This window comes from Gorilla gorilla, chromosome 18 (genome assembly GCF_029281585.2).
Source record: "Gorilla gorilla gorilla isolate KB3781 chromosome 18, NHGRI_mGorGor1-v2.1_pri, whole genome shotgun sequence".
Lineage (NCBI taxonomy): Eukaryota > Metazoa > Chordata > Mammalia > Primates > Hominidae > Gorilla > Gorilla gorilla.
Genome location: NC_073242.2, coordinates 94,105,600 through 94,131,756, shown reverse-complemented (window position 1 = coordinate 94,131,756; position 26,157 = coordinate 94,105,600). Strand labels below are relative to the sequence as shown.

The following is a 26,157-nucleotide window of genomic DNA, read 5'->3' as shown; positions in this document are numbered from 1 at the left end:
CACCTTTGCAGAGCGCTGGGGTCTTTGATAAGGGGCCTTATTTGCTGCCTACTTTAACATTTGAATTTGGTATTAGAAATTGGAGCAGCATATACCATAACCTTTCTGCAGTCTCTGCTGTGTATCTTGCGCCTGAGAAGAAGTGATTACCCCAAGCTTATGCCTTGCTCCAAGTCTAGAAATCAGGGGAGAAGAATTATTGAGAAGTGTGACTCAATAATTCTTGTAATACTTCTTCTCCCCTATTCTCTGTGATTTCCACAGACATGGCATAATTCCTGTGATTTGATTTGAAATGAGAGACCAGCTCAGTGCTGAGTGATGAGATCTGAACGGGGAATAAAATATGCTTGAATTAATTTGCATAATAGAATTGGATTGGTTACAAAGCTGTGTTTGTTGAAAGGGATACCAGAGCCCCTTAGCTCACCAACAAGGGGACTTTGCAGATACAGAATGGGGTTTTGAGCTCTGGTGTGGGCCGTGGTAATATTCTTAATGTAATAATAACCTGTCTCTAACTATAAATTAGCTACCTGGAAATGAAAAAACAGGTCAGCCTGTCTGATCCTTCCAGCTCTGTGGGGAGGGGACAGCTGAAAAACCAAATCTGCTTGCTTTCTGCTAAGCGCTTTCGTCTTTCATTCTCCACCCAATAACAATTTCCAGCAGGAGTCCAAATATACTTAAACACCCGTATGTGTCATTTTCTTTTACGGAGACAAAAGCAGGCACAGCAAGAGAGTTTTATGCTCAAGGCACGGTAGCTTCTGACGGGCTATCTGCTCTCAAGATAGAGGGGTGAGCCTTCCCTTTCGAGCTGGTGGCTTTGTACATCTATTTTCCTGTCATGTTATTACTGCTGTGACTTTCAACAACATTTATTTTTCCCTCCAAGCAATATGCTCCCATCATAAAATAAAGTCCTCCTATATGTTTTAGTAGAATCCCAATGCTTAGGCATCCTGACATACTGCTAAAAAGTGTTTTAATGGATTGTTCAAGAACTACCTTGGGGGTCTTTATTAAAACCAATTAGAACATTGATATATTTCCCTAATTATTACCAACATCAAAGTCTCCTTAGGAGGGCAGCCTCCTATTAATTTTCATGGGAGATTCCTACTAAGTCCCTACCACTGAATACATCAATCAGTTCTCTCAATTCTAGAAATATTTCATAAAACAAAACAAAACAAAAAACTAAAACAACTCTGAATACACTTTTGTAACCTACACAATTAGAAATTCTGAAACAGGTATTTAAAATAAAAACCAAAGATCAAATTTTTTGTCATATGTTGTTTAAAGACCTGGTTATACTATGTTATTGATGGTTATTGATGGACTGATGTAATTACCTCTTGTTCATCTTCACTTTGGTCATTGATATAAAATGCTTTTTCTTTCTTTTTGGTTTGGATAATTTTTTTTATTATAGTCTACTTCTTCATGCTACCAAAATTTAAATTATCATCATGTTAAGGCTATTGTGTCTATTTGTATTAGTGTGCCTAAATTTGACCTGCAGCCTTCTCTTAGGTAAATTTGTAGAGGGTAGGAATACAAGTCCTCAAACCAAACATTCAGAGTTCAATCCCAGGTCCTTCACTTGCTGGCTCTGTAATCTTGGACAAATTACTTAATTTTGATGTGCCTCAGACTACTTGCCTGTAAAATGGGAATAGCAATAATGCTACGTTTTAGGGTTTTTGTGAAGATTTGATGACTCAACTCATGGAAAACATGTCCAAGAATGTTAGGCGGATAACACTTGGTAAATTTTAACTATATTAGTATTTTCATTCTAGTCCTGTTATTAGTATACACTGAGTTCCAATAGTAATTTACTTCCCACATTTAGCTGGCTTCTAGGTCACTGCTTTTTATCACAACGTCCATATAATTTCCTTATGAACTTCAAACTCAAACAAATGACAAGAGTTGTAATTGTTTACTGGTTAAGAACATGGATTCTAGGGCCTGAAGCCATGGGTTCAAATCTCAGGTCTGGTATTTACTAGAAGCGTAAGTCTGCATAAGTTGTTTAATGTGTCTGGGACTCAGTTTCCTCATCCTTTAAGAGAAGAATATTCATGGCTCCTATTCATAAGGTTGTTATAGAAATTAATAGATGAGTTACTATTTGTAAAGCTTTTAGAACAGTAGCTAAGGAAAAGAACTTGCTACATAAATTTTCATTCTGAAAGTGAATATTTTTTTTAATTATGTCTTAAAATCAGTCTTATACATACCTAAGATTAACCATTAAAATAACTTTCTGTATCACATATAGTCATATAAGCATTTAAAATGGAGGACCATTGCTCTTAAAAGCAAATTGATTCAGTATTCTTTCCAAAAGAAGAAAAGAGATAATTTCACCTTTTTAACAGATTGAATGTTATTGTTTACTGATCATGTGGAAACTCTTAAATTCATTAGTATTAAGCTAGACATTTTTTATAAAAGAAAAAAGTTGTCATCTTGTTTCAACACTTCTAGTGTTAGAAATAATTGTGCTTTGCAGCAAAATGGCAGCCAGAAGAAAAAGGTGAAGAAATATCAACTTTAATTAAACCCTTTCTTTCTAATACACTTCATGGCTTATATGCAAGAATAATTTATCACTCTGTGAATGAGCATTTAATACTTGGCATGGTGCAAGATGGGCAAGGATCTTGCCTCACCATATGCTGTTTTCTTTTTCTTTCTTTCTTCTTCTTGAGTTTCCACAGAGACAATGTCAAGTTTAGAGTTGAAATGTGAGATTCAAATCATATATTAAAATTTTATTGACGGCCTGCTTTGTGTTCAGGTGTCAGACATATAAATGTGAATAAGATATAATCCCATCCATTCAGAAGTTTCCAGTCTAGTAAGGAGACACTGTATGGATCAGAAGAAATGCCCCTGACTAGCTCACTGAAACTCTCATCATGAATATGAAGCCACTTGAAGAAAATTTTACACAGGCTTCATTTTACAGAGTGAGAAAGAGCCTCTGCGAGTAGAATCAATGAAGTTCCATGGCAAATTAGTGCCAGATTCTCCACCAAATCTCAAGTTTCATGACTTCTGCCCAGAAATCTTTCTGTTGTTTCATACGGCCTCATTTTAGCATCTAACCCGTCCTCTGGGGCCTTCTTTGTGCTCTTTCCACACAGTCGGTTTGGCTTTCTAGAAACAGCATCTGATGTATTATTAAAGTGCCTGAATGTAAGGATGAAGTTGTTAAATGATGACGCTGCCTTTTCCATCTTTCTCTCTCTCCCACGTAGCCTTTTACATATCCCAAAGTGTCTGTTTACAACCAATATTAAGAGTTTCAAGTCCCCTATTCCTTGAATAAAGACTAACATAATACCAACCCAAAGTGTTATTGAGAAAAGTGACAGTCACCAGGCTTTAACTGCACATCTGTGGCCTCCCAGATACCACTTTGCCATATTACAAAGGAAACAGAAAGACTTGGCATGGCAAAGTCAAAGTTCATCAAAATGGAATGGACCTGTATCTACAAATTATAATTTCACCAATTCTTTTATTTTCTAGGTTGCTGAGGTCAGATGGCTATGGTATCCCAAGTAACTTATTTGTTCTCGATTCGCATCTTGGAGAAAGCACCTCATCACCCTCTTGGGGGCATCTCCATGTTCAAGGCATGGGTACCCTTAGAGTTCCACATGGTTGGGGAAGCCTCACAATTATAGTTGAAGGCAAGGAGGAGCAAGTCACATCTTACATGGATGGCAGCAGGAAAAGAGAGAGAGCTTGTGCAGGGAAACTCCCCTTTATAAACCTGTCAGATCTCCTGAGACTTATTCACTATCATGAGAACAGCATGGCAAAGACCTGCAACCATGATTCAGTTGCCTCCCGCTGGGTCCCTCCCACAACACATGTTGAATTCAAGATGAGATTTGGATGGGGACACAGCTAAACCATATCAGACCTTGACCCATTATTTTTCCTGTAAATATTTCCGTAACCATCAGTGGTTTCTTGAGATCTTCCCGTATGTTGTGACACTCTGGGAAAAGAAGAAGGAACCTATTGCATGTCCAGTTCCCAACTCTGTGTTCAGGCCTGTATGGGTGCAACAATTCTTGTCATCCTCATTGTTCACATGAAAACATGGAGGTTCAGAGTGATTGATTGGCATGCCCAGAGTAACCCAGATTGTAAAATATGGAAGTGGTATTCTGATCCAGGTGCATCTGACCTCCAAGTCTATGTACCTTCCACTATGCCAAGATTCATGCTGTTTCCTTCTTGCTCCCTTTTTCCCTGAACCATTTCACCCAAAGAAGACAGCAAAACATTAGGTGATGACAGTGATTCCTACAATGCGCAGTAAGTTTTCCAGTTTCATTTAGACCCAGGTGCTGAAACAGAATGTTATCTTCAATATCAATGTGTCATCCTCCTGCACAAGAACTTTCTCAGATTCCCTCACGTTGGTGGTGAACTCATCTGATTCTCTCTCTGGAGTCTGGGTGGCACTCCAGAGAGAGAAGGTGATTCTCCAGAAAACAAATGTATGGTTCTAAGAGAGGAGAACAAGCAAGGGGAATTCCTTAGAGAAGAATTAAGTTTTCAGCATGAGAAAGTCCAATGAAGAAGTCCAGAACCCAAGGCAGAAGTTAAGGACTGGCAATAAGAACCAGAGTGCTGGAGAGAGGACAAGAGTGACTGTGGCTCAGAAACCTGTGAGGAGTGTAGAAAGGTGAAAGGCGTTACTGGCTTATCCTCACTGGTGTTGAGTAGCTGAGTCATGGCTGGGTGCTGGGAACATGACCTTGGGCTGGTTGGTTGGATATACTGTTTTGTTTTATTTTCCTTCTCCTAGTTAGTGAAAGCTTGTAAAATATCCTTTCTGAGACTTCCAGGCTAAGCAAGGTAGGATCTTTGGCTTCGTGGATGGATCTTTGCCAGACAAAAGCAAATCTTCCTCCTTGAATTGACACTATACCCTTAACTGATTTACCAAAGAGACCTTAATCCATTATTTCTTCTGTAAATATTTCAGTAACCATCAATGGTTTCTTGGGATCTTCCCCTACATCCCTTCCCTAACAGGATCCATTGCCTGCCCGCCTTCTTCATTAGTACCTCCAGGCATGCTGAACGTCTTGGAGCACACTGTGCTTTTGGATGTGATGTTCCTTCTGCATGGAATCCCACACTCTCCTTTCTTATTACAGCAACCTCACTAAAGGATTGAGTCCAGCCATCCGTCCTCTCCCTAAACTGAACCCCAGTGTAGATTATATGTTCCTCATCTGGACTCCTTTAATTCCCCATTTTCTTATTACAAAATCATATCTAAGCACAATTTTGATCAATTATAACAGACAAATATGGAGTGCTTACTACGTACCAGGCATTGTGCTAAGAGACTTACATGTATTACTCAGTGAATCCCAGTGACACCTTTGTACTGGGTACACTCTTATCCCCACTTCATAAATGAGCAAGCTGAGCTCAAAGCAGTCAGTGAGCTTCCCCAAAGCCCGTAGCTCCCACGTGATAAAACTCATGCCCAGTCCTGAAGCCTTACTGAAAGGAATGGAAATGAAGTGGGGATTTGGCCTGCAGTTAATCCAACCTCTCTCTGCTTGCAGAAGCTAACTGGGGACGTGGGCAGCCCTGACGTGATGAGCTCAACCAGCAGAGACATTCCATCCCAAGAGAGGTCTGCGTGACGCGTCCGGGAGGCCACCCTCGGCAAGACCACCGTACGGTTGGTGGAAGGGGTGACAGCTGCATTCTCCTGTGCCTACCACGTAACCAAAAATGAAGGAGAACTACTGTTTACAAGCCGCCCTGGTGTGCCTGGGCATGCTGTGCCACAGCCAGGCCTTTGCCCCAGAGCGGCGGGGGCACCTGCGGCCCTCCTTCCATGGGCACCATGAGAAGGGCAAGGAGGGGCAGGTGCTACAGCGCTCCAAGCGTGGCTGGGTCTGGAACCAGTTCTTCGTGATAGAGGAGTACACCGGGCCTGATCCCGTGCTTGTGGGCAGGGTAAGGCTGCCTTCCCTCAATCCTGAGCTTTCCAACCCACCATTGGAATAGTCGTCTGTGGCCAGAAAGAAGCAAGAGGCCCACAGGCATCTAAGAGAGAAAACACCAATGGCTTGAAGAGCCAGTAAAACCACCCAAGTATTGTACATAATATGTTATTCCAGACTTTTAAAAAAAATAATAGACTTATCCATGTTGAGAATACTTCTTAGGTTTTTCCATTTAGTTTTATGGAGTTATATCATAAAACTCATTTATCATATTATTTAGATATGGGGTCTCTCTCTGTTGCCCAGACTGGCATGCAGTAGTGTGATCATAGCTCACTGTAATCTCAAACTCCTGGGCTCAAGGGATCCTCCTGCTTTAGCCTCCTGAGTAGCTGGGACTACAGGCTCATGCCACCATGCCTGGCTAATTTGTATTTTATTTCATTTTTTTTAGAGAAAAGGTCTTGCTGTGTTGCCCAGGTTGGCTTCAAACCTCTGACCTAAGTGATCCTCCCTCATCAGCCTCCCAAAGTGTTGGGACTGCAGGCCTGAGCCACTACGCCAGGCTCAAACTCCATTTTTGAATGGCTGCTTAATAGCCCATTAAATATACATAACCATAACTTATTTAACCATTTTCCAGCTGGAGGCATTTCCCTGACCACACCCTAATCCCAACTTGAATGCTCCTCCTTTGGACCCTTTATCATAGCTTTGCTTTTTGTATTCAGTGTATCTACTTATTAATCTGTCTACTTCACTAGACTTCAAGCTACTTTGTGTCAAGGGCAGTGTCATCCTTGTGTACTTATGTCCCGGTGCTAGACCCAGCTTTGAAGAGCTGAATGAATATGTATCAGAAGCTTGGGTGTGGTTTTATCCCTGTTTCCATAGGCATGGTAAAACCCAGTGAGATGACTTCCCATTCCAGGCTCTGTGGTCTCTGTGTATCCCTTCCAGAAAAGTGCAAGTGTAGAAAGAGGGTCCAAAATACAAATTCAAGAGAGTTTGGAAAATTACCTACCCACTAGCATTTGAGTAAAATGTACAGTTATCTTTCAGAAGATAGTGACATTAAAACTGCAAAAAGATATGTGCGGCCAGCACAGTGGCTCACACCTATAATCCCAGCTCTCTGGGAGGCTGAGGCAGGTGAATCACGGGATGTCAGGAGTTCAAGACCAGCCTGCCCGGTATGGTGAAACCCCGTCTCTACTAACAACACAAATATTAGCCAGGCATGGTGGCGAGTGCCTGTAATCCCAACTACTCCAGAGGCTGAGGCAGGGGAATCACTTGAACATGGGAAGGAGTTGTTGCAGTAAGCCCAGATGTGCCACTGTACTCCAGCGTGGGAGACAGAGTGAGACTCTGTCTCAAAAAATGAATGAATAAATAAATAAATAAATAAATAATAAAAAAGATGATTATTAACAATGCCAGTTAATATTAACAATATTAATAGTATTATTTATTACTAATGCCATTTTCATATTTTTGTTAAAGTATTTTTATTATTTAAGTTTAAATTATTATTATGAGACAAAGGCCTCCATCTCAAAAAAAAAAAAACAACAAAGATAGATCCTTAGATACATAAGAACTGAAATCCTATCATGTGGAGCAGCTGCCGTGCTAGGCAAAATGTAAACTAGATTAAGATAGCTCCTAACCTCAAAGAGGTCTAGTGGAAAAGAGACAGTTACCTAAGCAATTAAAAAAATAAAAATAAAAAAAAGAAAATGAATAATAATGAGGACATTCAATGTAAATGATTATGAATTTACATGGTAATATTTGGGAGGGATGTCAAAGGAAGGTTTCAAGGACAACATGGGAATAACCTGTAACCTGAAAGATGAACAAGAATTATCCAGTAGAAGGGAAAGGGGAAAGAGAATAGGTTTGAGGGGTTTCTGAACCCTACTGATTTCTACGAAGTTATCTTAATTGTTCTTTTACATGAGAACAGCACTTCATGTTCACATAATTGACATACTTGAAGGAGATTCATATTAGAATCTCAATGACATTGTGTAAGTTTGGAAAAATTTCTTCTTGAAGAGATGTACCAAAGGAATTTCATTCATTTATATCCCAAATGGAAATATGTGGAAGTTGACGTGAGAAATGGAAATGGAAATAATTGGCATATGGAATTCCCTAAGTAGAGGAGACGGGCTGTGTGCCAGAGAGGAAAAAGAGATTTCAGCCATGACAAGGGATGTGGAGCTTAAATGATGTGAAGGGCTGTGCATGAATCATTCTGAGATATGAATAGAACCTTCTGCTTTGGGGACTTTCTCAATGGGAAGCAGTGTGTGTGTTCAGATTGGGGGTTGCAGAAGAAACAGGATCTGGAGAGTCATTTCAGCATCTCTGGAGTAAGCAATTGTCATGCCTACTAGAAGAAAATATAGAAAAAAAAGAGGGGAAAGGAAAACTAGTATTATTCATGGTGTGTGACCTTCAAAAGCTAGGCACATGACAATGAATCTGATGTCTGGTTGGATAGGGGAAAAATAAATAAAGTGGTTGGTCCTGTGAATCTTTCTTTTGAAATGTGCTGAGACAGTTCCCTGGAAATAGGAGGGATGGAATAGATGGTTTATTTCCTAACAACCTTTGATTTGATGACATTCAAGGTTGAGTGCTTAAGATGCCCTGAAAAAGTGAAATGTGGTAAACCATGGACTTTCAGATTTCTTGTGGAAATACAGCCTGTGTCATGCTGTGCTATGCAGAGAGGGAAGCCATTCATCTTTGGAGTTAGGAATTGGCTGCGTATGCCTCAGCAACTGGATCCCTTGATAGCACTGAATGGTTTCTGAAACTGGGTTTTTTTTTTTTTATGTGTGTGTGTGTCTGTGTGTGTGTGGAGCCTAGTAAGTATCCATGTCAGTTGTATAAATCATCTTTGTTAGACACAAAAAAGGGAAGTTATATTCTACTTTCCAACCTGAAAACAAAGTAGAAAAATAATAGGAAATGTTTTGTTAAGTTTTTAGTTATTTGGCTGATCATGAAATAGATCCATTTAATTTTCAAGAAACTTGCCAAATTCACATGTAATATATGAAGGCCTCTAGAAAGATTCAATGTCTGGGCATTCCCATTAAAGTCAGCATTTTATTTATACTTTCTTGTTCCTCATTCGTATGTCTTTGCCCTTAACTTCTGCCAGGTCTGCAGCAGGGTAAATAGAAGAACAAAGGTAAGCCTCCCCTAAGATGGCGGTGGGGGCAGAAATTTTGCCTTCATTAAGGAAACTTGACTGAATGAAGATTGGGGCAATTCTGTTCATCCGTCATAGGCCATCAAACAGCTTTGTATTTTCCTGTCAAATGGACTTATTCATCAGAAATGTGTTAGCCATAATTTCACGACAACACATTGTTATGAATAACAAATGCTGAAGAAAAGTCTGTTTATTTTTTCCCCCTAGAAACAAAGAGGACTGAAAACAAAATGGTCTTTGTAATTCGTACCTACAGGTAACCCCCTGAGCTGAAATAATTGGGGTTTCACCGAAGCGCTGCAAATCAATTAGATATCTTTGGGGAAATTGAAACATTACAAAATTTTTTAAAATCTATGTATTCAACCTCGCTTTATAAGCAAGGTCTCTAGGCCTTAGTCTCATAATAATAATCATGAGGTAAGGTCTCTAGGCCTTAGTCTCATAATAATAATTTAAATCAAAATAATAAAATACCAATTTTAACAAAAATATGAAAATGGCATTAGTAATAAATAATACTATTAATATTGTTAATATTAAATGGCATTGATAATAATCATAGTTTTTATTATTTTATTTAATTAATTAATTTATTTATTTTTGAGACAAAGTCTCACTCTGTCTGCCAGGCTGGAGTACAGTGGTAAGATCTCAGCTCGCTGCAACCTCCGCCTCTTGGGTTCAAGTGATTCTCCTGCCTCGGCCTCCCAAGTAGCTGGGATTACAGGTGCAAGCTATCATGCCTGGTTAATTTTTGTATGTCTTCTAGAGATGAAGTTTCAGCATCTTGGCTAGCATGTTGGCCAGGCTGGTCTCGAGCCCCCGACCTCAAGTGATCCGCCTGCCTCAGCATCCCAAAGTGCTGAGATTACAGGCATGAGCCAATGTTCCTGGCCTCTTTTTATTATTTTAAATGTCATTTGAATAAAGCTCTCTAGTTTACAAAGGGTTTTCTTATTTAGTAGGTAGAACCAAGGTCTTTTTCTCTACTTGACTGCTCTTGAAGCCCACTAGAACAGTAAAAATAATGCTTCATTTTTCCCACAAAGGGCAGAATGAGGACCAAGGAACTCGGATTAAAAGACAGCTGCAGAAATTGAGATTGAACAACAAGGCGGGGTGAGGAGTGTTTTGCTACAGGAAAACCACATGTGATTTTTGGGAGACTTTCATGTTTGAAAACACAGAGCAGAGTGAGGGCAGAACAGAAGATGATTGGTAGTTAAGAGACCTAGTTGATTTCTTGGACCTGACAAGTGTGAATTTAGGCAAATATCATCTTATCTCTAAGCTCTGTCAAAGAAGAAAAACTTGGGGATGTTTAAGATTCTTTCTGACACCTAAGAAATTGTATGCATATCAACCCATGCCACTAGTCCTACCTACCTTTAGCATTAGAATGGACACTTCTTCCAGGCAGGCCACATCCCCAGATCCTCATACCCTGTGTACCGCAAAGCAGGTCTTCTGGAAAGGTCTGATCAGTTGAATTGTTTGTAGTAACAAAAGCCAGGAAACAAGCTAAGTGTTCTTTAGAAAGGACTGCTAAAAACAAACAACAAACAAACAAAAACATTGGCCAGGCATGGTGGCTCATGTGTGTAATCCCAGCACTTTGGGAGGCCAAGGCAGGCAGATCACTTGAGGTAAGGGGTTCAAGACCAGCCTGGGAAACATGGTAAAACCCTGTCTCTACTAAAAATACAAAAATGAGCTGGGTATGGTAGCATGTGCCTGTAATCCCAGCTACTCGGGAGGCTGATTTAGGAGAAATCGCTTGAACATGGGAGGCAGAGGCTGCAGTGAGCCGAGATCATGCCATTGCACTCCAGCCTGGGCAACAGAGTGAGACTCCACCTCAAAAAAAAAGAAAAACCCAAAACAAAAAATTTAAAAAAAAATAATAACCTCCATACAGTAGATGAGGAAGATCTATAGTTATAAATGTGGAATAGTCACCTGAATTTATTGTTAGAGGAAAAGGATGATGTGAAGAATGATGTGTGTACTCTGGAACTTTATTGTATAACAATAAACTAGGGTACATATGTATCTGTGTAGATTTCCTTGCATATGCATAGAATAGAATATCTCTTATAGGATTCACAAGAAACTGGTTACAGTGATTGTCTCTGAACAGAGGAGAAAATGAAGGAATGGGAGTCAGAGCTGAGAGGAAGACTTACTTATTGCATGAATGTTTGCTTATATATTTTTAAAAATAAACATACATTTATTTCAAACTATTGACAGATACGTTTAGGTTTTTATATTTTGCATATGCGCATATATATGGAGAGAGGTGAAAGGAGAGCATGAATCTTAGAATTAAAAATATACATATTTGAACTCTGGCTTCGCTGTTCTGCAGTGTGACCTTGGCCAAGGCTATGATATTCTCTAAGATTGCCTTTCTCCTGTTGTAAAATGGGGATGAGAACATCTCCCTTTCATGACATGTGTGTGTGCGCAGCAGATTGTTGCAATCACTTGTAAGTGAGTTTCCCCACTGCGTTCCTCATGGAATTAAAAATCTCAATTTCTCTTTTTCCCAGCTTCATTCAGATATTGACTCTGGTGATGGGAACATTAAATACATTCTCTCAGGGGAAGGAGCTGGAACCATTTTTGTGATTGATGACAAATCAGGGAACATTCATGCCACCAAAACGTTGGATCGAGAAGAGAGAGCCCAGTACACGTTGATGGCTCAGGCGGTGGACAGGGACACCAACCGGCCACTGGAGCCACCGTCGGAATTCATTGTCAAGGTCCAGGACATTAATGACAACCCTCCGGAGTTCCTGCACGAGACCTATCATGCCAACGTGCCTGAGAGGTCCAATGTGGGTGCGTACGGTGTGGGAGGCCTGCTCTGCTTCCAGGCCTGGTGTCTCTGTGGTGGGTGGGCTGAAGCCCGTTCTCCCAAATCAGGAAGTAGAGCTTCTTCTTTATCTTTTATGGCAAAATAACAAAAGGAACAAAAATTCTTTTGTTCCTCTGTAAAATGGGAATAACAATTTCTAGTCTTGTAGGAATAGAGATAATATACATCCAGTCGCTAGTGCGTATTGATGTCTAATAGGTAATGACAATGGTAATATCTGTTGCCTGTAGACACTGTGCTAATTAATGACTTACATGCACTATTTTATTTAGCTTTTGCAATGATTAATCTTTACAGTGAGGTAATTCCAACTCACCGTATTTCAGAGATAGGAAACCCATGCCAGAAACAAGCTAACTAATTTCTGTAGGGACATTTGAGCTATTAAATGGATCTAAAATGCACATTTAACCACAGCACTATGTCACTTTGTTCAGAAGTACGTATATCTTTTCAACATGCTTGAAGACACATTAAGTTGCTAAAGGATAATTTTTTAAAGGATTTCTTCAAAGAATTAGCCACCTTCTGGCAATAGCCTTCTTTATAATATGCACATAATGAAACATTTGCATAATGTTTCTTTTGCGAAACATTCCTCATATTAAGAAAGGTTTGTCTTTCAAACAGTGAGTAGAACTGTTCTAATCAGGGAGTGAGTCTGCTTAAAAGAGTTTTAGAGCTCAAATGAATCAGGATCATTTTACAGATGAGAAAATCCAGCAAGTATAGGAATCAACCTACTTAAGAAAGATAGGTTTGACTCTAGAACGCTAAGATCCTTCCACTGTGCATACAGAGCTTTTTATGCCAGAAAATGGTATATTCCTTCTCCACCAGGAAAAGTCAAGTACTTATCAAAAGCCAGCCTGAACCATTTCCCACCTTTGTCTCTTACATTTTCCCTGCCCAGTCTTTCAGCCTCTTGGTGTTTAGCCTGTGTATTATAATGAGAAACAACAAATATCAAATAAATCCATATAGAGGAAACAGCAGTGTCAGCAACTGAGTGTCAAGGGTGGGGATGGGGTGGAAAGGCAAATCATCAAAATATATAATCCAGGAAAATTTTCATTATTCTCACCTTTGCAGGCTCATTGATGTTTAGGGATAAAATTCAGGCTGTTTTTTTTTTTAGTTTCAACGTTTATTTTAGATTCAGGGGGTACATGTGCAGCTTTATTTATTTATTTATTTATTTTGAGACAGAGTCTCCCTCTGTTACTCAGGCTGGAGTGCCGTAATGCCATCTCAGCTCACTACAACCTCTGTCTCCCGGCTTCAAGCAATTCTCCTGCCTCAGCCTTCTGAGTAGCTGGGATTACAGGAGCGCGCCACCACGCCTGGCTAATTTCTTTGTATTTTTATTACGGACGGGGTTTCACATGTTGTTCAGGCTGGTCTTGAACTCCTGACCTCAAGTGATCCACCCACCTCAGCCTCCCAAAGTGCCGAGATTACAGACGTGAGCCACCGTGCCCGGCCCATGTGCAGGTTTATTGAGTGAATATACATGAATATACTGTGTAACACTGAGGTTTGTGGTATGAGTGACCCCATCACTCAGGTAGTGAACAGAGTACCCAATAGATTTCGGCACTTGTCCTCTGGCTTCACTCTAGTAATCCTGTGTTTATTATTCCCACTGGGTAAACATTGGGTTCACTTATACCTCCAGTTATAAATGAAAGCATGTGGTATTTGGTTTTCTGTTCCTGTGTCAATTTGCTCAGGATAATGACCTCCAGCTGCATCCGTGTTGATGCAAAGGCATGATATTATTCGTGCCACCATGCATAGTATTCCATGGTATGTATATACCACATATTCTTTATCCAATCCACTGTTGATGGGCACCTTGGTTGACTCCATGTCTTTGCTATTGTGAATAGTGCTGCAATAAATATACAAGTGCAGGCGTTTTTCTTGTAGAACAATTTATTTTCCTTTGGGTCTATAAAGAGTAATGGGATTGCTGGGTTGAATTGTAATGCTTTTTTTTTTTTTTTTTTTTCTGAGACAGAATCTCGCTCTGTTGCCCAGGCTGCAGTGCAGTGGCACGATCTCGGCTCACTGCAATCTCTGCCTCCTGGGTTCAAATGATTCTCCTGCCTCAGCCTCCTGAGTAGCTGGGATTACAGGCGCCTGCCACCACACTGGCTAATTTTTTTGTATTTTTAGTACACAGGGGTTTTGCCATGTTGGCCAGGCTGATCTGGAACTCCAGACCTCAGGTGATACGCTCACCTCGTCCTCCCAAAGTGCTAGGATTACAGGCATAAGCCACCGTGCCCAGCCTTGAATTGTAATTCTGTTTTATTTGAGACTTCTCCAAATTGCTTTTCAGAGTGAACTAATGTACATTCCAACCAGCAGTGTATATGTATTCCCTTTTCTCCACATCCTCGCCAGCATGTTATTTTTTGACTTTTTAATCATAGCTATTCTAACTAGTGGGAGATGGTATCTCATTATGGGTTTCATTTACCTTTCTCTGATGTTTAATGACAACCAATTTTTTTATATTTGTAAGCCATTTGCATATCTTCTTTTGCTAAGTGTCCATCCATGTCTTTTGCCCACTTTTGCCCACATTGTTTTTTTACTTGTTGAATTGTTTAAATTCCTTATAGATTCTGGATACTAGACCTTTGTTGGGTGTGTAGTTTGTGAATATTTTCTCCCATTCTGTAGGTTGTCTCTTTACTCTGTTTATAGTTTCCCTTTGTTGTGCAGAAGCTCTTTAGTGTAATTAGGTCCTGCTTGTCAATTTTTATTTTTGTTGCAATTTCTTTTGAGGACCTAGTCATAAATTCTCTCCCAAGGCCAATGTCCAGAATGGTGTTTCCTGGGTTTTTTTCTCTAGGGCATTTATAGTTTGAGGTCTTACATTTAAATCTTTAATTCATCTTGAGTTAATTTTTGTATATGGGGAAAGGTAGGGGTCCAGTTTCACTCTTCTGCATAAGGCTAGCCAGCTATCCCAGCATTATTTATTGATTAAGGAGTACTTTCCTCATTGCTTAATTTTGTCAACTTTGTTGATGATCAGATGGCTGTAGGTGTGTGGCTTCATTTCTGGGTTCTCTATTCTGTTCCACTGGTCTATGTGTCTGTTTTTGCACAAGCAACATGCTATTTTGGTTACTGTAGCCTTGTAGTATAGCTTGAAGTTGGGTAAGGTGACTCCTCCAACTTTTTTCTTTTTGCTTAGGATTGCTTTGACTATTCGGGCTCTTTTTTGGTTCCATATGAGTCTTAGAACAGTTTTTTTTTTTCTAATTCTGTGAAAAAATGATGTTGGTAGTTTGATAGAAATAGCATTGAATCAGTAGATTGCTTTGGGCAGTGTAGCCATTTTAATGATATCAAATGGGAAAACATTCTATGCTCATGGGTTGAAAGAATCAATATCATTGAAAGGATCAATATTCCATTTGTTTGTGTCATCTATGATTTCGTTCAGCAGTGTTTTGAAATTCTCCTTGTACAGATCATTTACCTCCTTGGTTAGATGTATTCCTAGGATTTTATTGTTTTGTGGCCCTTGTGAATCGCACTGTGTTCTTGATTTGGTCATCAGCTTGAGTGTTATTGATGTATAGAAATGCCGTTGACTTTTGTACCTTGATTTTGTATTCTGAAGCTTCACTGAAGTTGTTGATCAGTTCTAAGAGCCTTTTGGCAGAGTCTTTAGAGTTTTCTAGGTATAGAATCATATCATTAGTGAAGAGAAATAATTTGACTTCTTCTTTTCCTATTTCGATGTCTTTTATTTCTTGCTCTTGCCTCATTGCTCTGATTAGGACTTCCAGTACTATGTTGAATAGGACTGGTGAGAGTGGGCATCCTTGTCTTATTCCTGCTCTGAAGGAGAATGCTTCCAGCTTTTGCTCATTCAGTGTGATGCTGGATGTGGCTTTGTCATGGATTGCTCTTATTATTTTGAGAACTCAGACATTGTATTATGGCATATGACAGTACAGTCGTTGTTGTCAGACAGTACTATGAATCATGGCTGTACTCCTAATCAGCCATACGAACGCAGGCAACCTATTATACCTTTCTAAGTTTTTATTTTGCCATCTATAAAATGAGGATAATATAAACTATGTTGAAGGTTAAATGAAATACATGTGAAATACAAAACCATTGTAAAGGATGTAGCAGAGTTCTAGAAGGAAATTAAGCATTTAAAATTAATAATTTCCCTAGCCACACCATGATGGTATTTTCCTTTATAAATCTATCCTGCCTAGAATAGTGACTGACAAATGGGAAGAGCTCCAAAGAGATTGTTTCTATGAAATAATGAATTATAGAAGAGTAACTAGAAAAAAGTGAGATGTACACCACACAAAAATCACTGACAATCCTATAAATTAAAGGTAGTGAGAGGCTGTGTAAACTGGCTCCCTTGCCTCCCACATAGAACCTTGCCCCTCTGCTGAAAATGTTACAGAAATAACTTGAGTTTTGTTGTGTGCTGGATTGGGGTTAGACTTTGGCAATTACCAACTTTGTGAAATAGATTACAAAGCTTCATATATCTCAAGTTCAATTTCTCACTAATACAGTAGATGTAAAAAATGCCCAGCAGAGGAATGCTGGCAAAATACATGGAATGTGCCCCCAGATCATGCTGGCACAGAGAAATTCGATAATTACTGGTTTTCTTCTTCCAGCTCCTCTCTCCCCACTCTGAAGCCCAACACGCCATGCCCCAGATACTTGCTATTTGTGACCAGCCAGGAACAAATGTTGTTTTTAGGAAAAGCAGAACCCCATCTTTCTTCAATTTCCTGGTTTCCCTTCGTTCTGACCCATGAATGCTTCCCTTACCTCTCACCAGATGTTTACTGGTGATTTCTGTTATATGGCTACCAGACCAGCTACAGGTGGGAAGATGCAATTTTCATGCCAGTAGGGAACAGCATTCTGCTCAGTATTTATGGCCATAAATTAATTAAATTGTAGAATTAGCAGCAATTTTATTACATGCAAAGCAACAATAAAATGATGTATTTATTGTTCTGCTACAGATGGAAGATTGCACTCTGTCCTTTCATAAAAGCAATTTATCGTTAATTATCATTTATTATACTCTGGGAAGATTTTAATGTAATTATTTGATATACTGAACATTTCAAGTGCATGAGTTGTAAGATATTTTTGCAATAATATTTATAATATTATTTTAATCACCAACCAATGTAGGATGTACTATAAATACAGAAAGTTCATTTTTAAACTGTGGCCATTTTTATAGAGCAGGAAGGAAGGAAGGAGGGAAGGAAGGAAGGAAGGAAGGTTGGTTGGCTGGTTATTTTGCATCTCAACTCCAGGAAAATGAGAGAATGTTGAATAATTGTGGTGCCTTCTTCAGGGTTAATTTTAGAATAAAACTTTGTAAACAAGAACATAATTTGAAAATCTGAGGAGATGTTGCTAATTAATTTATTTCACTTTTAAGGAACGTCAGTAATCCAGGTGACAGCTTCAGATGCAGATGACCCCACTTATGGAAATAGCGCCAAGTTAGTGTACAGTATCCTCGAAGGACAACCCTATTTTTCGGTGGAAGCACAGACAGGTACTGTGGAATGTCACTGTGATTTGTGACACATGGTGAATAAGAAGTCCCAGGCCTGACCAGAACTTATTTAATTCTCTGTTTTCTCAAATATGAAAAAGGAATACAGAGGGCTACCCTATAGGGTTAGTGTGAGGATTAGATACTTGGCCTGTGCCTATCACACAGTTAGCACACCATGAAACATTTATTGTTGGTTTTCCCATATTTCACGATGACCCAATAACAACTATAATCTAAAAAGTCAACTTTAATATCAGAAGTAAGAGAGCAATAAGGACTAAGTCTTCCACAGTGCTCTCTATATTCCTCACATAACTGTTGCCATATCTACAGAGAGAAAAATCTTCCAAAGGTCTCCTAAAGATTTAAGTGAGCATGGCACTCATGTGCCAATATCCAGCAATCATGTAGAATTCAGTTATGAATTTATCATTGTTTTCTGTGACAGGCGATAATAGACAGTATGTGCTTATATGAGCATTGTATATATTTTAACCGATTTGGTTCACGCTTTTAAAAATTAATATTTACACTTTAATGTATTGCATGAAATACGCACCTCCTGCTTTAAACTTAATATGCACCATCAAAACATTTCCATGAATTGTAGGTAGCAATAGACTTACAGAAGATTGTGCTGGAAGTCAAAAAGTATGAGTTTAGTCATGGATATTCATGCAATGACCACTCAAGTATTTCAGTCTTTAGGGTGTTTATATCTGAGAAGAATAGGGTTATTACTTGAATGTACAACAAAACATAAATACAAATGCTGTATAGTAATTTTTATGATTTGCTTGAAAAGACATAATGATGCTTCAGTATGGCTGCCTTTGGTTGTAATTACCATGTTGAAATGATTCTTGCTGAGGGCATGGGCTATTTTATTCAGCATTGCTTCCTCAGTGCTCAGAACTTTCTTGTTGTCATAATGTTATAAAGGAATATCTGTGATGTTGCCTGCTCACCTGTCCAGGTATCATCAGAACAGCCCTACCCAACATGGACAGGGAGGCCAAGGAGGAGTACCACGTGGTGATCCAGGCCAAGGACATGGGTGGACATATGGGCGGACTCTCAGGGACAACCAAAGTGACGATCACACTGACCGATGTCAATGACAACCCACCAAAGTTTCCGCAGAGTAAGTAGGTGGGCTTGGCTTTCACTTTTCCATGGTGACACAGCCAGCTCTCTCCCTCCTCTAACCTATTCCTGCTTTACTCAGGTATCAAAAAGAAAATCTAGAAAACTAAGGGCAATTCATATCATTCTTACAAAAACAAAACACAAAAACAAGACAACAACAACAACAACAATGTCGGGGAGTAGAGGTAGTAGGAGAATGAAAAGATGTAAAAAGTTCTACAACCCTGGAAACAAAATATTGTTTTTGCTAAATATTTTGCTTGGTAGTAGTGATGCAATCTAGTAATTAATTAACCCTTTTCTGCCTCAGTGTCCTCATTTCTAACCTGGATATAACAGTCCCTGAATCAGTTATCAATTACTGTGTAACAAATTGCTGGAAAACTTAGTGGTTTAAAACAATAAAAATAATAACAATAATTTGTTTTTATCATGTGTCTGGAATTTGGGCAAGGCTTGGAGGAGACAGCATGCCTCTGTTCTCCACAGCAACAACTGGGGACAGCTCCACTGGGGTTGGAGGATCCACTTCCAAACCAGCTTACTTGCATGGCTGGCAAGTTTGTGTTGATTGCTGCTTCCTTTCTGTGTGGGCTGGTTTTGGAAAGTGTGATCCCCAAGGGCACCAGGCAGAAATTGTGTTGCCTTTTGTTAACTAGCTTCAGAAGTTTCCACTGGAAACTGGAGTCATAAGCCTCCAAATGTTTCCACTGGAGTCATAAGGCTCACAAATCTAAGTGGAGTTCATGTAGACCCCACCTTTCAATGGAAGACCTGTCAAAGTCATGTTGAAGGAAAAGCATGTGGGATGGGAGATATTGTTTTGGCCATGTTTTGGAAAATGCAGTCTTCCACAGTACCTAATTAATAGGATTACTGTTTGAACTAAAGGAGCTAGTGTAAAATCTTATAATGACAACTGTCTATAAGTCGTCAACAAATTCTAGCCATTGTTATCTGGGGGATTATGGCTGTTCTACAAAATTTATAAAATTGCAGAGGGAATTAAATGAAAAACGATGATTTTGAAAGGTTATTATTAATAATTGTAATTATAGCAACTACCATCATTTAATGAATAGTCACTACTATTGTAAATCTCTGCAAGAGCCTACATTTTACAGATAAAACTGGTTTCCGTAAAAAGTGCATAAGTTGCCCTAGAAATGTGGCAAAGTCAGAGTTTGAACACAAGTCTGTCTATGTATGTACAGATGTGTATGAATGGACAGTATGACTGTGGTGCTGCTGGTGCTGCTAATGCATGGGGGGGTTCATCATGAAAGTGTCTTTTTCAGTTAGAGCCTGTGAGCTTACTATCAGAGAAATGGAACATTTTGCAAATGAGATAACAAGGAAGGCTACTAAATGTGGCCCCAGGAAGGCACTGTGGTTACTCAAAGGAATTCAAAAACAAGAATCTACACAAGACTCTTTTGCCTGGCCGGGCACAAGTTCAGCATCCTCAATAAGCCTGAGGCTCATATAACATTCTAAGAGCTGCATGCTCCATTATCCACACTGTACGATTGTCTGGTGTGCTGGAAAAGAAAGGTCAAGCAGAATTATTAGCAGGCAGCCTTTACTGCCCTTGGTCATAGACAATCATATAGTAAAGTTACATTGCTACTGTACTGGTTGTACTGGTTTCACTGCCGTGAACTTGAATGAGATTTGGACAAAATCCACATAGGACATTTTTTTTAAACCTTCACGTTAATTGGTAATTATCTACAAGGGACTCCCACTTCCCACTCTTCCTTTAATATAGGGGGCATGGTGAGATTAAATAGATTATGAATCCAAAAGAAAGTTGCAAAGCAAAATACTATTGATAAATATAGACAAAGTATTAGAACTGATGAAATCTCTGTAAGGGGAAATTAAAACATAATGAGCTGAAGTAACTTGCCCACGACCACTTTGCTTGGAAATGATAGAGGAAAGATTTTCAACCCTGGCTTCCCTATATTGTGTGTTGCACAGAGTATTAAATGTGAAAAGCAAATAAGATAATGTTGAATCCCAGCTACTTAGTGCAAACCTTCCAGTGATTTCCCCAAGTTTAACCAAAACCTGAAGTCTTTTCCATTCCCCACAATGGTCTATTTTATGCAATTTGGCCTCCACTTCCCTACAACCCTTCTGTCTCACCAGAAGGCTGTAGTCACTCTCCTCCTCTTGCTCCTCTGCAAGTATTCAGGATCTTCTCACCTTAGGGTTTTTGCCATTTGCTAATCACCTGGCTGGTAGTTTTTATCCTGCAGATATTCACGTCATTGTCTTCCTCAGTCATTTTAGATTCCTTTTTCTAAAGAATGTCTTCTCCTACCACACTACGCAAAACCAATCTCTCCCTCTTCCTGCTTATCACCCACACATTATTAACACAAGCATGCGTGTTCAATCACACTCATACACATACACAAACTCACTCACAAATAGCTCACATTCATACACACACTCACACTCTTACACAACAGATTCATGCCCACACAATCACTCATGGCCACTCACACATTTACCCCCTCACCCTCACACACAATCATGCACTTACACACACACAACCACACACCCACTCTCAGAACCCTCACCCTTTTACCCTACTTTATTTTCCTTTTTCATTGCAGTGACATCAGAGTGTGTTTACATTTGTTTTTATTTTTTCTCTTTAGTCGGCCTCATTAAGAGATGAATCTTGACTGTTTTGTTTAGTAGTAAACAAAACAACCAAACAAAACAGTGTTCTGGCACTAGGACAGTACCTCCATGTACAGTATTAGGCTCCCAATAAACATTAAATAAATATATAGGAGGGTCACACTGCAGGAAAGCCTTCTGGAGAAGGTAACGCATGACCAACTTGTGAAGCAGGCAAGTTGTGAAGGAGGTGAAATAAGGGGAGTGTCAAATATAGAGTTAGACAGGGAGTGATGTTAAAGTTTGCATTTTTAAAGTAACTATGGAGCTGTTGAAGGAAGGCTTTTAAACAGAGAATTTTTTTTTTTTCTGGGCTCTTCGCAATACCATAAGTGAGCCTTGGAGTTAACTCATGGACCATCCTGAAGACATGAAAAGAAGCTTCAGCTATTTTGCTAAATGAAGACATGCATGGTTCTCCATCATTACCTGATGGGAAATGTAACAGAGCATCGTTTTTCTCCCTTACATGTGGCAGGTGACCCCAACATTTCACCTGGACCCAGATATTGTTTTATCACCCTTCGTAGAACACATTCTTTTGACAAGCAGGCCATGTGGGATCCTCCTCCCTACATCCACTCACTTCTTTCATGTTTTCAGTCAATAGAAAGTTCAATTTCAAATCCTTTGAGAAATTTATTGGGATTCAATGAAATCTATAGTCTTACAGCTGCTAAATAAAAGAGAAAATAAAAATAGATGTCTTTTTCTTCTAGGCGTATACCAGATGTCTGTGTCAGAAGCAGCCGTCCCTGGGGAGGAAGTAGGAAGAGTGAAAGCTAAAGATCCAGACATTGGAGAAAATGGCTTAGTCACATACAATATTGTTGATGGAGATGGTATGGAATCGTTTGAAATCACAACGGACTATGAAACACAGGAGGGGGTGATAAAGCTGAAAAAGGTGAGTTAGGGTAAGGAATCAGACGTGTCAGTGGTATGGCCTGCTCTGCCAAGGCAACACTGCAAGAAACAGGGAGGCGACGGTTAAGAAATGAGAATTTGCAAAACCAGGGGCTGACCTGACTTTGTAGTTGAGCTCTGAGCTCTGGAAGATCACAGAATTGTATTCCTTTCTGTTACTGCAGAGAAGCTGACAAAGGGGCTGGTGATACCTGCCTGAGAGTGCTAGTTAGTTCTTAAATGTTTTCCATTGGAGGGAAGCACAGTTCTCCCATGGAGGGAAGGACAATGAGATAAATCTAGATTTTGAAGAAGCAGCCCTGAGCATGCATGGAATTCCCCCCTTAGCTCTGCCACACTGAATCTGTTAGATAAGCTGTTCAGAACTCCTGCTGTTTCAACATTCAAGATTCACTGCATTGCTGGACCCTCTGTGAAACTTAAGCCAATTATCTACTTGTTTTTATCTCAAGTGAACCTGGAGAAGCAACAATAATGGACCTTCTCCCCTAGTCAAATAGCCTGTGGACCTCCCCTCATAGTCAGATAGTCTGTGGACCTTCCCACATAGTCAGTCACCAAAAACATGTATCTGGGATTAATTTATTACAAAGAGAAGTTTAGTGTTTCTTCTTTTTTACATTCACTCAATACTGACTACTGGCCAGACACAGCACCATCCTCTTACAAACATCATTTCATTTACTTTTCCCAAAAACAAACAAACAGAAGTATAAAGTAGGTAGTGTTATCCCAATGGGCAAAGAGACCTCAACTTAATTTTGAGGAGATTGGGGCTCAGACAGATGAAATCATTTGACCCAGTCACTGTCATATAGCTCAGGCATGCCGACCTGGAATTCACACCTTAGTTATTGTAGAACAACTTCCCTCTCAAGACATTTTGAAAACAGCTGGCTTAGAAAGCGTTTGTAAAGGAGAGCCAGATAAGATTCACTTCCAAGTGAAGAAATAATTCCCGTACATTCTAAAAAGGTTTCCCCCCCGTGATTTACCACTTGAGAAATCAACACCTCTCCATCATGAAAGTGTATGGAACATTAAATTGGAATTGGAAGATGGGATTACCTTGGTTTTAATCAAGCATTCATTTTCAACTTAGTTTTGTAGCATGAATATTAAACTCCTTGGTGCGATGGAAAAGACTGGACTCTAACACTGATAGAAAATTAATTTGAAGAATCAATAAAGAGGCCAGTAGCTAAAGAGGAGGGAAGGACCAGTGGGGGAAGACTGGTCCTGAAAGGAATCTTTCAGGTGGGGGAGCAAGGAGTGACCTGTGCTAAGAAACTGACCTTTCACAGAATTTTAAAGTATGTTGGGGTTGGGGAAAATATTATAGAGCACAAAACAAAGAAAAGGTAGGGGGTGATTGTTATAAAAAAAAGAAAGAAAATGAAGGATATGGAATTTGGAGTGAAATTTGGATACTTGGAAAAGTCTACATTAATGGATGAATGGTAGGACCGAGGAAGCCTAATTATCAACCACAGGGAGCTAGGGCAGTCACTAATTCTGGTTTCTCCTCTGGAAAAGTAGCTGTGTGAATTGTGTGTTGCCTAGAGCTGTCAACTTACTTTGTTAATTAATATTACTATCTCTTCTGCTTGACACTGCCATATGAACATTGACATCAGCGATTCCTGCCTCCCATCCTTTGCTGTTCACGTAATTGGGTAGTTGGTTATGCTAAGGTTGTCACCTGTTTTTAGTGTATTCAGGGCATAAACACACACTGTATCTCTGAAATCCTGAAACATTTAAATCACCCCCATGGAACTCACACGTCGCAAATGAGCTCTCTGCATATGATTAATTTGCACATTTGCCTCCAATTCAGTGTGTTTATTCTAGGCAAAGGAATAATCTTCTATAAAGCACTGATGCTTAGGTTTTAAATAGTGTAAGATGTTATTGCATTTGTAAAAGAACATTTGCTCAAACTTGTAGCACAAAGTTCCAAATGTCCACCGGGGGAAAAAAAAAGAAAAATTATAGATGAATTTAACAGAGTAAAAATATGACTCCTTGTGAAAGTCATTCCATGCAATTTAATACCGTAAAAGTCTATAGAGACATTATGGCAATATTTCTGCATTTTAAAGTATTTTTTAACTTAGTGTTTTTATTTATTTCCTAATTTATTCACCCATTTTTCCACCAAGAGTTATTGAGTTCTTACTATTTGTCAGGCAGGCCCTTTGCCAGAGGCTGGAAATCTAAAGTTGAAGAGGCAGAGTCTTGACCACAGGGAGTTCACAATTTAACAGGACAGTGAAGTGATACAATGATTAAAACCGAGAGGGTTTTCTCAGCCTTAGCAGTGTTGATGTCTAGGGCTGGATAATTCTTTGTTGTAGGAGGCTGTTCTGCGCATTGTAGGATATTTGGTAGTATCTAGTATCCCAGGCTTCCCCTCACTGAAGGTCATTAAGCACATGCTCTACCCCACCCAACAGTCCTGATAATAATAATAAAAATAATTACTCTAGACATTGCCTAATAGCCCTGGAGTAACAGGGAGCAAAATCACTCCCCAGTTGAAAATTGACTGCAATAGTGTGATAAGGCCTATGCACATGGGACATGAATGACTTCTTGTGGGGGCAGTTCTCAAGCTGAGTCTTGATAGATGAGGAGAAATTTGCTGGATAGTTAAGGACAGAAAAGGCAGAAGAAATAGCTCATGAAGGGCTAGTATCAATGGAAACAGGACACATTTAAGAAACTGCAATACCTTCAATCTTGAGAGTCTTAAGATATATACGGTAAAACCAACAAACAAACTTGTTAAAATTCAAGGGAGACGTTACAAAGAATTGAAGAAGGTAGAAGAGGTAGTGAGATAGTAGTGAAGGAGAAGAATTCAAGAAATAATTACTAGATAGAATCATTCATTTATTGAATATTTTAGAAAACAATAAATACCTCTTGAGTTCTGACTGTGTCTTAGTTTAATAGTGCACAGGAAAGAGAGAAACTACCCTTGGGGTATTTGGACAATCTCTGTGTGGTTAGCTGAGGAAGAACCAGGGTCAAATAAAGATGAGGTTTTAGGTGGCTTCGTGGACTTAGAGGGGAAAATCCAATCTGTTCACGCAGCACCTTTGACTAAATGGGAATCCCATCTATCTCAGAGAAATCACCGCACGGTGTCTGAGCTATTTATTTTCAACCAGATAAACTCCTTGTAAAGCAGTGTCAGAGCAGAATTATAAGGCATTTTTAATATTCCCTGTTTTAATAAAACTCTTTTTATGTTTGATTTTTCTTTATATTCTTTGTCCGCACGTATATAGATGTGGATACATAACATTTAACACGGTTGCAATCAGAGGGTGATCTGATTTGTTAACTTAATGTCACATCATAAACATTTTACATGCTGTTATATAATATACATAATCATTTTTAATGACTACATAACATCCCATCCTATTGATGAATCATTATTTCCTTAATAAAATCTCACAGTTGGATTTGGTGTTTTGTGTGTACATTTCCACAGATTAGATATAACCTTCTGTTATATCTAACAAATATCATGCATTTTTGAATATTGTTTGTTTTGGTTTTCTGTTGAATTAATCCCTCAGGGAAGATTTTCGGAGGTGGGATTAGTAAACTAGGGGGTATTAAG

The 26,157-nt window shown here is 39.3% G+C and overlaps 1 protein-coding gene across 5 annotated transcripts in view; it reads left to right on the top strand.

Annotated features, from left to right (window-relative positions):
• Nucleotides 1-26,157, top strand: part of CDH11 (cadherin 11) — a 181,076-nt gene that overhangs the window by 115,646 nt on the left and 39,273 nt on the right. For all 5 annotated transcript variants that reach the window (XM_055366807.2, XM_063700263.1, XM_063700262.1 and 2 more), the window contains 5 exons: nt 5,628-6,027; nt 11,814-12,108; nt 17,619-17,738; nt 18,718-18,885; nt 22,310-22,497. In XM_055366807.2, the coding sequence (XP_055222782.1) occupies nt 5,800-6,027; nt 11,814-12,108; nt 17,619-17,738; nt 18,718-18,885; nt 22,310-22,497 (999 nt within the window). In that variant the 5' untranslated portion in view covers nt 5,628-5,799. The remainder of the gene's footprint in view (nt 1-5,627; nt 6,028-11,813; nt 12,109-17,618; nt 17,739-18,717; nt 18,886-22,309; nt 22,498-26,157) is intronic.